This window comes from Castor canadensis, chromosome 10, assembly GCF_047511655.1.
Source record: "Castor canadensis chromosome 10, mCasCan1.hap1v2, whole genome shotgun sequence".
In the NCBI taxonomy this organism is placed as follows: Eukaryota; Metazoa; Chordata; class Mammalia; order Rodentia; family Castoridae; genus Castor; species Castor canadensis.
In genome coordinates this window covers 116840193-116853888 of record NC_133395.1, presented here as the reverse complement: position 1 = coordinate 116853888, position 13696 = coordinate 116840193, and the positions used below count along the sequence as shown (strand labels likewise).

Below are 13696 nucleotides of genomic sequence, written 5' to 3'. Positions count from 1 at the left end.
ATCAACAGTAGCTTTTATCCTGTTTCTGTTTCCAGACTACACAGACACCAAAATATACTTTTGGGAATTGAGACAAGTTTCTGATAAGACTCTTCAATCCAGTACTAGTTCCCTACTGTTACCAGATAATGCAAGGAGAAATGGAGATACCTACAAGAGAAAGAAAAAAGTTAACGCAATACCAAGAGAAAACTGCACCAAAACTAAGGGCGATGTAGAAATGTGCCTGGTTTTACAGGATCAACAAAGCTGGCACAGTAGCACTTTAAAAAGCATTCTGGGAGGCAGCCTTGACTAAACAAGTAGTCCTAACCTCAGAAAAAGTGTACCAATACACAACACAGAAGGCCTAAGCATTAAATGAAAAGGTAAGCCTTTACCACAAGAGTTTCAAGTTTGATTTCTAAGTATCTCCCAGACAATCTAAAATCTAAGTGCTTTGTCTGACATTTCAGAATGAAGCCCTACATTTGCGTGTGTGTGGCGGTGGGGGGGTTCCCCCTTGTTAAATGATGTTAACCATACTAACTTTATTCAAGCACAAGAATGAGACACATAGACTAAAAAGCAGTTGATCCACCACCCAGTCTTATTTGAAATACATGAAGGAATAGCCTTTACCTGAATCACTCTAAAAGCACATTTCTTGCCTTTATAGGATCCTAACAGGGTCAAAGAGCTCCACAATTTGGCCAAACCACTGGAGAAAAACCAAGAAAACATAAATGAAGACTTGTCCCAGAAACATCTCCCTACTTCTTGTTTGGGATAGTTCAGAAAGTGGCTGATTTTTATCAGTAAACCTAATTGAAATGTTTTTTTAAAAAAAAAAAAAAGGGCTGCTGGAGTGGCTCAAGTGGTAGAGTGCCTATCTAGGAAGCAGAAGGCCTTGAGTTCAAACCCCAGTGCCACCAAAAAAGTTTGGATGTAAGGGTGATCTGGCTGCGACATCTGTCACCCCACTGATCACCAGGGTTGATTCAGCTGATCTGGCTGGCTAGGCAGGTGTCCCCTTCCTCCCTCACCGCTCCATGTGTGTCCCTCCCGAAACTGCACGCTCGGTCAAAGAGGACGACCATCCCCGACAGAGGAGGACCATTCTTCGGTTAAGGGTACAGGAGTAGCTGTGCTCCCCTACTAGAACCTTCAAACAAGTTCTCGAAAACAAAAAAAAAAAAAAACCCTTAGGCCAGATGTAGTGGCTCATGTCTGTAACACCAGCTACTTGGAAGGTGGAGATTGGGAGGACGAAGATTCAAGGCAAGGCTGGGCAAAAAGTTAGCAAGACACTACCTGAAAAATAACTAAAGCAAAAAAGGGCAAGGGGCATGGCTCGCATGGTAAGAGCACGTGCTTAGCAAGCAAGAGGTATGTTCAAACCCCAGTATCGCAAAAAAAAAAAAGAGAAACACCTTAGAAATTAAAGCATAGTATGTCACAGGCAGAGAGTAAAATGAACATAAGAATATTTCTAAAATATACATATCTGACTTTGCAACCATCAATTAATTGGGAAGCTAGCTGTAACCAAATCACCCGCTTTAATCTCTCTAGGAGGTAACAACCTGGTGGATGAATGTTCATATTAATCCCAGTTTAAATTTACCAAAGTTGCTCAGAGTTTACAATCGCTCTTCTATTCTGGAATTGAGCTTTTTTTTTTTCTTTCTTTTTTGGTGGTACTGGGGTTTAACTCAGGGCCTCACGCTTGCTAGGCAAGTGTTCTTGAGCCACTCTGCCAGCTCTTTTTGTGTTGGGTATTTTCGAGATAGGGTCTCTCAAACTATTTGCCCAGACTGGCTTTGAACCATAATTCTCCTGATATCTGCCTCCTAATTAGCTAGGATTACAGGCATAAATCACTGGTGCCTGGCTGGAATTGAGTATTTTGCTGTGTTTCTCCATCAGTCTCTCCATCCTGTTGTTCAAGAAATATTTAGCTGTTTGTCATACCTGCTAGCTATTCTCAAGATAGCTGATAATGTCTTCTCCTCATAGGTTAGGACATCCACGGGTAAGGCAGCACCAACCTACATACAGAATAAAGCTATTAGCAGATTATCATTACTCTTGCACTCTAATAAATAATGTGGAGTTTTCTCCTCCACAGAGAGCAGGATTTCACGGAATGGTGCTGATACTCTCAGGTGCCTGCTTAGAGCTTCTTCTGCCTAGAATGTTCCTATACCTCTTCGTATAGCTGATCACCAAGCCTTTGTGTAAGCCACTCCTTTCCTGATCCCCAAGATTAGGCTCAATTTGCTTGCTATGCTCTTTCCTATACAGGATACCACACTTTCTCTTTCACAATTCTCATCTTCTTGTCACTAATTATTCAATGTTTTCCTAAAGCAAGAATCAAGACCAGTCCATGAGACAGAAGCCATGTCTATTTACAACTGTATCTCCTGAAACCAAGTTTTATACTTGACACACAGAAAGGCACACATCTTTTATATACTTGCCACTCAGGCAAATGAGACTTATAGGCGATTGCAAGGCAACCTACAGGGAGGTTCAACGCATCCATCACTCAGCTTCCCCCAATACCACCATCTTGCATAACCACGGTACAGTATCAAACCCAGGGAATGGTTGTAATTATCTCCAGAGTTTAATTCAGATTTTACCAGTTACACATGTACTCGTAATTGTAAGGTATGTGTAGTTCTGTGTAATTTTACCTTATAAGGTACCTACCACTAGAATCAAGATAAAGAACTGCACCATTCCAAGACTTCCTCACACTGCCCCTTACAACCACTCCCACTCCTCTCCCATCCCTAACCCGTGGCAACCATACTCTTTCTCCAGGTTATATAATTATGTTATTCCAGAGCATTATACACGTAAACATCTAGTATATAATCTTTTGGGGTTGGCTTTTTTCACTCAGCATAATTCATTCAGTCATTGTCCTTTTTCTTTTCCATGGCATGAAAGTGCTATAGTTTAACAATTCCCCATTGAAGGACATCTGGGGAGTTTCCAGTTTGGGGTTATTACAAATGAAATTAGTATGAATATTTGTGTACAGGTTTGTATGTGAACGTAAGTTTTCATTTCTTTGGGATAGATGCCTGCCCAGGAGTGGGACTGCTGGGTTGTATGGTAGATTCAAGTTTAGTTTATGCTGCAGATGGCTATGGCATTTTACATCCTCATCAACAATGATGACTGATCCAATTTCTCCACATCCTTGCCAGTATTTAGTGTTATCACTATTTTTTATTTTAGTCATTCTGCTAGGTGCATACCTGTATCTCATTGTATCATTACTGTACATTTCCCTATAGCTACTGTTGCTAAACATCTTTTCATTAATTTCTTTGCCAGTTATACGTCCTCTTTAGTGAAATGTCTATACGTGATTTTTTTTGTCCAATTTTTAGCTGAACTATTTGGTTTTTCAACTATTGGGTTTTGAGAGTTCTTTATATATTCTAGATTTTCTTTCTTTGTCAGATACTTAGTTTGCAAATATTTTCCTCCAGTCTGTGACCCACCTTTTCACACTCTTATTAGTTTTTTACAGTGTTAGATTTTAAACTTTGATAAGATACTTGGGAGATTTTAACAGGATATATATGAATCAGGAAATAATTCCCCTCCTTTAACTTCCACAGCTCTTCTTTGGTTTGCAGTGAATGCTACAGCAAAGCTGATCAAAATGCTGTTCTGTGATGGAAGAAGGAGCTACATCCCCATATAACACAACATCACTAAGCACACTGCTTGATTCAGCTCACATTGTTTTGTAATGAGACTTTCTGACTAAAGAAAGTGGTATGCTGGCTCTGGTGTGAACCCCTTATTTCTTCAAGATGGGCAAAAAACCCTTGCAGGTTACCAGCCTAGACTATGGTTTGAGTACTGCACTCAAACAAACATTTGTCTAACAAGTTCCTTGTCAAATACAAAGCATAGCAGAACCACCTACCAAAACTTAACATTTCAAAGTCTGCTTCTGCAACTTCAAGTGCAGTTGCAGTTGTACAGTTTTAAAATGATGTTTGCAAAGTGTTCTGAGTCTTTTTTTTTCTTTTGGCTGTTGGGGATCATGCTAGGTAAGCACTCTACCTCTGAGCTATATCCCCAACCCCATTTCTTACAAAGGTCTTAGCAGTATCAATCTACCTAGTCATTCCATACCTCCCCAAACAGGTCCTTCAGGGCAGAAACAAGCAGCTGTTTGAACTGTGCAGCATTCAGTCCACCTCCATGATCTTGAAATTCTCTAAAAATCATTTAAAAAAGGACATTAAATTCTATGCTTTTCAGATTCATAAAAAAAGGTAATCTAAAACAGAACTTTGGGCTGAACTTACAGGCAGACTTTCATGTAGTGGTGCTCAGAGGGATTTTTGTAAACTACTCTTTCATATGTGGCAGGTGCTGCTGGCATCTTTTCCAACGCTGATCACACCTACAGAAAGTCATGAGGACTAGTAATTATCAAGCTTTAATCTAGTTTTCACTTTCTTTTCTTTTTTTTTTTTTTTGGAGGTACTGGGGTTTGAACTCAGGCCCTCTTACTTGCTAGGCAGACAGTACTCTACCACTTGAGCCCCTCCACCAGCCTTTTTTGTGTTAGGTATTTTCTGAGATAGGGTCTCACTTTTGCCAAGGCTGGCCTTGAACTGTGATCCTCCCGATCTCTGCCTCCCAAGTAGCTAGGATTACAGGCATGAGTCACCAATGCCCAGCTAGCTTTCACTTTTTTTTTTTTTTCTTTTTGGTGGTACTGTGGTTTGAACTCAAGGCCTCAATTCACCTGAGCCACTATACCAGTCCTTTTTTGTGATGGGTTTTTTTTTTTTTGAGATAGGGTCTCAAGAACTATTTGCCTGGGCTGCTTCAAACTATGATCCTCCTGATCTCTGCCTCCTGAGTAGCAAGGAATTACAGGCGTGAGCCACTGGCATCTGGCTAGTTTTCATATTTTTTATGATAATTTGACCTACCTGATTTTTAAGAAACCTCCTACTATAGTAACTTCTCTAATTCTGGTCAGACTAAGGTTACCCATACAGATACAAAGAAAGTTCCTACATTTTAAATATGCCAGCTCATTTTTAATATGCCCTTACTTAAATCTTAGTAACATAATTCTTGCTAGTGTTTTTCTTTATTGAGCATCTAGCTTTGTGCTAAATACTCCACAGGCATTAATTTCTTGGCCTTCAAAATGATCCTAGGAGGTAAAAGCTATGATTATTTCCCATTTTGAGAAGACACTGAGGCTTAATAAAGATGGGTAACACCTGCCCAAGGGCACCCAGAGAGTCCAACCAATCTATGTCCCCTGAAGACCACTCTGCCTGTAAATGCAAAGGAAAAACATAAAATAAAATGTGAGACCTGCAAGTCTGCTTCTTATTTATTCTGTCAACAAAGAAAATGAACAGAAGAAACAGGGATGAGACTTCTGATGTCCCCTCCCCTCCTAGGTCTATGATTCTCAGTCTAGAGATAAGGTTTGTGTACGGCTATTTAGCAGCCCTATGAAAGTCCGAACTTAAAAACAGCAAGGGGCTTGAGAATAGGAATTCCTGGAACCCAGTGGTAAAGTTTAAAATAAGATGTGTCCCCTCCAAAACTCATGCTGGAGTTTAATGCCCATAGTAAGGCATTAAGAGGATACAAACTTAATCCAACTAAACCACCTTATGGGTGGTCAGAATTAAATAAGCTCAGGGAGGGGGTGGCAGTGGGGAAGATGGAGGGGGTGACTTAACCAATGTACAATGTAAGATTATTCAGAATTGGCACAACAAATCCCCCCCTGTACAATGTATACATGCTAATAAAAATGAAAAAAAAATTAGATAAGGTCATCAGGGAAGGAGTCCCATGATTAAATGTTGGTAGCTTTGTAAGAGGGAAAGAGAAGAGAGGACACACATGGTTCTTGTCCCTCGTCCTGTGGCTCTGCATTTCCTTGGGACTCTACTAGCAAGAAGTCTATCACTAGATACAGTACACTGACCTTGGACCAGAACTATAAGTCAAAACAGAATTCTTTGTAACTTACTCAGTCTGTGGTATTATTAGCAACAGAAAACTAACACAGCACTCAATGCCATTTCTAACAGATCTGGAACTCTCAAAAACTTAGAACATGTCAATCTTCCTGTAGAGAATTCCTTTATTCGGCTCATCTTTCACCTGTTCTCACCCTGGACAGCCCACGCTTGTCCTTACAGTTTAGGCTTCCATATCCCCTCCTTCAAGAAGGCCTTCTCTGACACCCTGCTCTAAATAATGTTCCTTTGTTACACAATCTCTTGTCACTATTTGCTTAATACCTGGATCCTCTATTAAAGAGAACAGGAATTTAGGGTCCAACAAGAAAAGGACTTACCCAATGTCACATAGCTCTGGACTAGCATTTCAAAAACCTCTCTAGGTCAGGCCTCGGTCCAACCATTCCTGGAAGATGATCTTCAGACAAAAGAAGTTGGGAGCTAGGAGCTACATCAACCCACCCACTCAAAAAACATTCCTGCTTTCTGTGTCCAGCAGAGTAGGTTCAACAAACTCTTGTTGAATATATGACTAAGAGACTGGCCTGCTGTTCAAAGTATCTTTGGTTTCAGCACAGCAGCAATAGTTATCTTGTACCTCTTTATCAGTCAACAGAGTATCTGTTAGCTACAAGGGCAAAACAGGAACCTCATCTATTTCACTCATTCACCACACTGTGGTTTTTAGGCACTACCAACTGCCCCTTTGGAGCTGACCACCTGGCAGGCCAATGAGGTTAGGCCTGGGGCTTAGGATAACCACAAAAATTAAGGAACATCCAGGAGGTGAATAGTTGTGATGGCCAATCAACAATGAAAATGTACTTTATAACACAACTCTTTTTTTCTTTTTCTTGCCTTTTTTTCCCCCAATGCTGGGGATTAAACTAGAAGCACTCTACCACTTGAGCCACACCCCCCAGTCCCTTCGCTTTGACTTTGTTTTATAGATAGGATCTCACAGTTTTGCTGGCCAGGCTCTACAGGCAGGAGCCATAACGCCCACACTCTTTTTGCTTGTTTGCTTTGGCCATGAACTGGCAGTCCTCCCACGTCAGTCTGGCATATTCACCAGGCACTTCATTGTCTTCATCAGTTTTTTAAACGCCAGACATTTCAGTGATTGCAGGAATGGTCATAAACTCATTTACAAGTCTCCTGCTTCTCCCCCACCTATTCAGCCGCCAGTGAGCCTACTTAAGCCACATCATTCCTCTGCTCAAACCTACCATGCTTTCCGTTTTATCCAGAGTAAGACCAAGTCCTTATAATAACATGCAAGGCCTTACCTGATCTGCACTGCGCTGACCTCATATCTTGCCATCCTCCTTGGAATTAATCTAAACCTCCACCACACAGGGCTCCTGGTCCTTTCTCACACTGCAGTCTCGGCTCCATTTTTTCAGGGTGCTGTAAATGTCCTTCCTCCAGGCACCCACGTGGCTTCCACACCCTGGCCTCCTTCCTGGCTTTACACTAATCCCACTCAATTCAGTGTCCACGCTATCTACTACTGCACTACCCCTCCTTGCGCATGCTCTTTCCTCAAAACATCTGCCACCTCCTAACTTAATGACGTAAGTCACTTACTCTTTCCTCCCCTCCCCCGCTTCCATAGTACATCCATCCACTCCAGAGACAGGAGTCGCTCTTGTTCACTGCTGTCCCCCAAGGACCTAAACCTGGGCTTTGCACAGAGTAGGCGTTCAACATATAACCTCTGCACTAAACCAATGAAGTATAAAAAGCTCAATTCCCTACTGTTGAGCACTTAGGTTGCTGTCAACTTTTGTCGACTAACAACCACTAGTAAGACTTAGCGCCCACCTGGCGCCTGACACAGGCAGTGATTCCTGCACACGGTCGGCTCCCTCCTCCCGGCCTCCCTCTGCGAACCCGGGCAGTGGCCGGCGGAGGTCCTCGGTCCTGGCACACCGGTAATCCCACAAGCAGTGCGGCCGCCCCTGCGCTCCCGACTTGCGCATGCGCGCGCAGCAGACGCCACCAGCTCGGCTGAGATTGCTCCAGCGAAATAGCCGCTTTCCTATGGAATTCCGCCTACCCCGCTCCCCGACGCCTTCCCTGGCTTCTGTTCGCTGCAAAAATTCGCCGAGGTTTGAAGCTCTAACGCAGCAGTCCGACAGCTCTAACGTGTTTAGTTCTGTCCAGACCTGGCCCCGCCCCCAGACGCAAGACGTGCAGGCGGACATGACGTCAACGTACAGCGCCTCCACCCACAAGTACCATGCGGTGAGTCCTAGGTCCGCCAAGCTCAGCGCCGTCTAGTGCCAGCTTTGGAAACTGCGAGCGATTGTCGGCCTAGGGTGCGGGATTTATTGCGTGTTTATTTGGCCCCAGTTGAGACTTCATAGTCAGTTAGTTACTCATGTATTCATTCTTCGTTAAATTCATATCTAGCATCTTCTTTTCTGTTTTGGGTTTTTTTTTCACAGCTGAGACTCCTCCTAGGGCTTTATGCATGCCAGGCAAGCGTTGTTACCACTGAGCTACATCCCCAGCTTTAGCATCTCCCCTTCTGAACATCTACAGGGTTGAGCACTCCCCAAAGACTGGTCCCTCTCTCACTTTCTTTTGTGGATCCCAGCACGTGGTAGGTGTTCTATGTAGGTTGACGTGGAAAGATCCAGCTGGTCCTATTTCCTAATGTAAGCTAAGTTTCACGTATGCATTTATTCACCAAATTGAGCACCTATTGGGAATTCTGGAGAATAAGAAGATAGGACCTCATATCTTATTCATGTACTCATGGAACATATAGTGTGTAAGTATTAATAATAATAATAATAAAATAATAATAATAATAATAATAATAATAATAACAGTTACTATTTAAGTGCATACTTTGTGCCAGAACCAATGAGGTTCCAAGGAGGTCTTCAAAAGGGAGGAAGCCTCTTACCTAGCCCTTGGCTACCAGGTTCATGATGTCGTTGTAAAAAAAGAATTTTAGGACACATCAAGGTAGAGACCAACAAGCTTATTAGTACAGCAAAGCAAAGAGAAGATAATACACACCCAGAAATGGGAATGGGTACATCCAGTAAGAGGTGCCCTGAGTGTTGTAACATCAGCAATATTTGTGGTTAAAAAGGTGATTTGGTGATTTGCCTTAAATTTGCCTTCAGATGAGTGTTCCCCTTTGTTCTGGTCACCCGGTACACTCAATCATTCTTGCTGCTCCACTGTTTTGACATTATCATTTGGGCTCAGAGTTACCAAGTCCGGTCAGCTTACTATATTGGGGTCCCTGTGGCATAGATGTTGGTTTTCCTTGAGCATCCCTTTAAAGAAAGGATGGGTTTCATCAGATGCGCCCTTTAAGCCAGGTGTCCTTACTTAATTTTTTCTCTCTTTGCAAACACTTCTGTGATCAAAGGAGTTATTTTACCAAATGTTTCCCCCCACCCCAGGACAAGTGTCTTTCTTTAATATTTCTTGCTTAGGTCTCAGAGAGTACTTATTTGGGCAAGTGGTCAAGGTCAGAGGGAGAGTGCTGCCTCTTTAAAAAAACTATATTTTGCAGTTTAATAAGGAACTGTAAAGCTTTAAACAAATGAAGTAGTGCCTGTGTGTTTTTAATCAACACTGATATCTGTCAAGGATCTTAATATCAGACCCCAAACTCTAAAGTTGGTACAGGAAAGAGTAGGAAATACCTTGGAACTAATAGGTATAGGCAAAGACTTTCTCAATGGAACCCCAGCAGCTCAGCAACTAAGAGATAGCATAGATAAATGGGACTTCATAAAACTAAAAAGCTCCTGCTGAACAAAAGAAATGGTCTCTAAACTGAAGAGAACACCCACAGAGTGGGAGAAAATATTTGCCAGCTATACATTAAACAAAGGACTGATAACCAGAATATATAGGGAACTTAAAAAACTAAATTCTCCCAAAACTAATGAACCAATAAAGAAATGGGCAAGTGAACTAAACAGAACTTTCTCAAAAGAAGAAATTCAAATGGCCAAAAAACACATAAGAAAATGCTCACCATCTCTAGCAATAAAGGAAATGGGAATCAAAACCACACTAAGATTCCACCTCGCCCCTCTTAGAATAGCCATCATTAGCAACACCACTAACAACAGGTGTTGGCAAGGATGCAGGGGGGGTGGGAAGGAACCCTCTTACACTGTTGATGGGAATGTAAACTAGTACAACCACTCTGGAAAAAAATTTGGAGGCTACTTAAAAATCTAAACATTGATCTACCATATGATCCAGCAATACCACTCTTGGGGATATACCCAAAAGACTGTGACACAGGTTACTCCAGAGACACTTGCACCCATGTTTATTGCAGCACTATTCACAATAGCCAAGTTATGGAAACAGCCAAGATGCCCTACCACTGACAAATCGATTAAGAAAATGTGGTATCTATACACAATGGAATTTTATGCAGCCATGAAGAAGAATGAAATGTTATCATTCGCAAGTAAATGGATGGAACTGGAGAACATAATTCTGAGTGAGGTTAGCCTGGCCCAAAAGACCAAAAGTCATATGTTCTCCCTCATATGCGGACATTAGATCAAGGGCAAACACAACAAGGGGATTGGACACCCAAAAAACTAGATAGCATTTGTTGCCCTCATCGCAGAGAAACTAAAGCAGATACTTTAAAGCAACTGAGGCCAATAGGAGAAAGGGGCCAGGAACTAGAGAAAAGGTTAGATCAAAAAGAATTAACCTAGAAGGTAACACACACGCACAGGAAATTAATGTGAGTCAATGCCCTGTATAGCTATCCTTATTTCAATCAGCAAAAACCCTTGTTCCTTCCTATTATTGCTTATACTCTCTCTTCAACAAAATTAGAGATAAGGGCAAAATAGTTTCTGCCGGGTAGCGAGGGGTAAAAGAGGGTAGGGTGGGGGGAAGGGGGAGAAATGACCCAAACATTGTATGCATATATGAATAAAAGAAAAAAAAAACACTGATCTCTGAATTCCTGGCTCCCACTTCCCATCATGCTTTCCCTGATCTATCATGCTTCAGTTGTAAATATGCTATCTTATGGAACCCTCACTCAATCCTGAAATAACTATTATTCTAGTTGTTCTCGTTTTAAAGAGGCATAGAGAGAGGCTAAGTGATTTGCGCAAGATGACGCATGTATAAGCGGTGGGACAGGCTGTCTGATTTGGCTGGTTCTGCCCACAATGCACCATATTATAACCAATTGAGGGCCCGAGGGGCAAAAGGAATCTTGAATGTAAGCCTCATGAGGACAGGCCCTTGTCTGTGCTGGCTCCCCACTGCAATCCAGTCCCTGGCACCCAGTGGGCACTCAACATGTATTTATTGAATGTATTAATTCATAAATGAATGTGCTGATTTAACCTGGCTGTGTGTGTGAAGGTATGCCTTGCACAGCCAAGACTGTGCCTGGGTCAGTGGGGACCTTTTCCCTAATTTTTCTCAAAAAAAATCCCTCCATCTGCTGAAGCTTCATGAGTCCTTGCCATGGCCACACTCTAGTTCTGTGATGCCTTCCTCCCTGAGAGGAAATAGGACTTGTCCCAGATGGGGAATAGGTGGAAGAAATCAACACAGATCCCAGACTGTGGCATTTTCTTTCTCAAAAAAGTCTCCAGAGCTCATTTTTGAATCCATTCTTTGCCACCTGTCCAGCTTCTTCTTCTCCCCCATGGTGAGGTTGTTAGCATCTATCTCACTGAGTTGTGAGAAAGAAATAGCTGATGGTGTAAAGTGCCTGGCACTGAGAACACACTCAGTAGTGGCAGGGTCCCCCCAAAGCCAGCCACCTGGCAAACCCATCCTGCCAGGCTGTGGCCCAGAAAAAACCAGAGCAGCTTGTGTATTTGGGGCTTTAAAGAAGCTTCATGAATTTTCACTCCTTCTGCACTAAACTCTGAAAAGGAAGTTCCCTCCCAGCTGCCTGAATTCCTGCAGTGCTGTCTTGATCTAGAGTTGAGAATAAAGCAGATATCTTGGAATGATAAAGGCATAATTGGTGGCTTTTGTTTTTCAACTAAGTTTTGTTTTTTAAATTGGTACTATAGGCTTACAGTGTACCACTTCAAATGATGTAAAGGGACAAGCAATGAAATGTAAGTCTCCCTGCCACCCCTTTGCCAATCAGCCTCTCCCTTCTCCGGAGGCAACCACTGCTTGAGTTCTTTCCTTCCCTCCTGAGTTCCTTCTCCTCCCTCCTTTCTTCTCTTCCCTTCCTTCCTTCCTTCCCTCCTCCTTTCTTCTCTTCCCTCCTTCCTTCCTTCTCTCCTTCTGCCCTTTCCTTTCCACCTTCCCTTCCTTCTCTTCCCTCCCTCCTTCCTTCCCTGCCCTTCCCTTCTAGCCTTCCCTCCTTCCTTTTTTTCTTCCTTCCTTCTCTTCTTCCTTCCCTCCCTCCCTCTTTTCATTTCCTCTCTCCTTCCTTCTTTCCTTCCTTCCTTCCTTCCTCCCGCCCTCCCTTCCTTCCCTTTCCTTCCTTATATTTTTGAGACAGGGTCTCACTATGTAGACCCTGCTGGCCTCAAACTCACTATGTAGCCAAGCTGCCCTGTGATCTTCCTGACTCAGCCTCCAGAATGCTAGAATTATAAGCAAGCGCCACTATAACTGGTCCATTTATTTCTTAAGTGTCTTCCCTGAGGAATGGTATGGGGACTTTTTCTTCTTGGTGATACAGCTTAACAGTACCCAAAATACACAAGGCTGCCTCAGTCTTTATGGGTTGCCCTAAATTGCATTGGATAGAGTCAGTTGACTCTTAAGGGGCATCTGAGAGGCATTGTGTCTCCTTGAGTAGAGCAAAGTTCTTGGGGCAGAACTGGAGTAGGTTATGTTCCTGGAAGGTGTGGCAGTCAAGAGAGAGTTAACCCACCTCTCTTGTATGGCTCCTCTCCAGCACTACTAACTGGTGCCAAATGATTTTTTAAAGCTAAGGAATTTTGTCAACTTGGAGAAGAAAAGGCAAAAGAAGGGCCCAAGAGGAATTCCAGTTCCACAATTGTTCATCTCCCAGTGGGATTTGTGTCCCCTCTTTCAGCAGATTTTGTGAAGATAGGACAAAGGAGGTGAAAATGATCAGAAGCTAAAAGCTAGGAAGTGCAGCCATGGTTTGCATTTAGGGAGACCTGGCAAGGGCCAGAGAGCTTGCTCCCATTATCCCATCACTGTGCCATGTCACTATCATCAACACCTTTCACAGATGAAGAAAATGAAGCGTGAAGAGATTAAGTCATTTGTCTAAGGTGGCAAGAAGTCTTGGCATCTAAAGGCTACATCCCACCCCTTCCATATGGACGACCAGGTTGAGAGCTGTTCCTTTGAAGCTACCCTGAGCATCATCTCCAAACAAGAAGTGCTGAAAAGCACTGGCCTGTGATTCACAGAGGCAGCTCTCCTGTGAAGCCCAGGATGCAGGGGAGGAAGCTAAGCAAAGATGAGTTCAGCTGGACCCCATGGGGAGCCCTGGAGTATAAACTACGCAGGAAGCCTTGCTGTCTTTGAGGCACAGGGGCCAAGTCTTCCAGTACTCATCACTGAGTAGAAAATGAAGATAATCAATGCCCAGTTAAATCCAAATTTCACATAAATAATCAGTAGGACACTCTTATGACAAAAATGTACTTATTGCTCACTTGCAAATAAAGTTTTACTGCATCTCCTGTATTTTA

At 42.8% G+C, this 13696-nt stretch overlaps 1 protein-coding gene across 8 annotated transcripts; it reads right to left on the bottom strand.

Annotated features, from left to right (window-relative positions):
• Window positions 1-11: 11 nt before the first annotated feature.
• Rpp14 (ribonuclease P/MRP subunit p14) lies at window positions 12-8239 on the bottom strand. Of its 8 annotated transcripts, none has more exons than XM_020180756.2 (7): window positions 7854-8233; window positions 6365-6444; window positions 4329-4426; window positions 4153-4237; window positions 1954-2030; window positions 622-700; window positions 12-150 (listed from the first exon to the last, which is right to left on the bottom strand). In XM_020180756.2, the coding sequence occupies exons 3-7, from the start codon at window positions 4403-4405 to the stop codon at window positions 94-96; spliced, it is 375 nt and encodes a 124-aa protein (XP_020036345.1). In that variant the 5' UTR covers window positions 4406-4426; window positions 6365-6444; window positions 7854-8233; the 3' UTR covers window positions 12-93. The 8 variants fall into 8 exon arrangements, with proteins under 8 accessions (XP_020036345.1, XP_020036349.1, XP_073900152.1 ...); XM_020180760.2 differs by having other exon boundaries at window positions 8089-8229; XM_074044051.1 differs by lacking the exon at window positions 7854-8233 and adding an exon at window positions 7316-7847.
• Window positions 8240-13696: the final 5457 nt, after the last annotated feature.

Bases quoted from the DNA above. Each gene is read 5' to 3' on its own strand.
- Rpp14 (XM_074044050.1), bottom strand. From the start codon at position 8,236: ATGTCCGCCTGCACGTCTTGCGTCTGGGGGCGGGGCCAGGTCTGGACA. The intron at 6,445-7,853 runs GTGGGCGCTAAG...TTTTGTCTGAAG, and splicing joins CTGCCTGTGTCAGGCGCCAG to ATCATCTTCCAGGAATGGTT.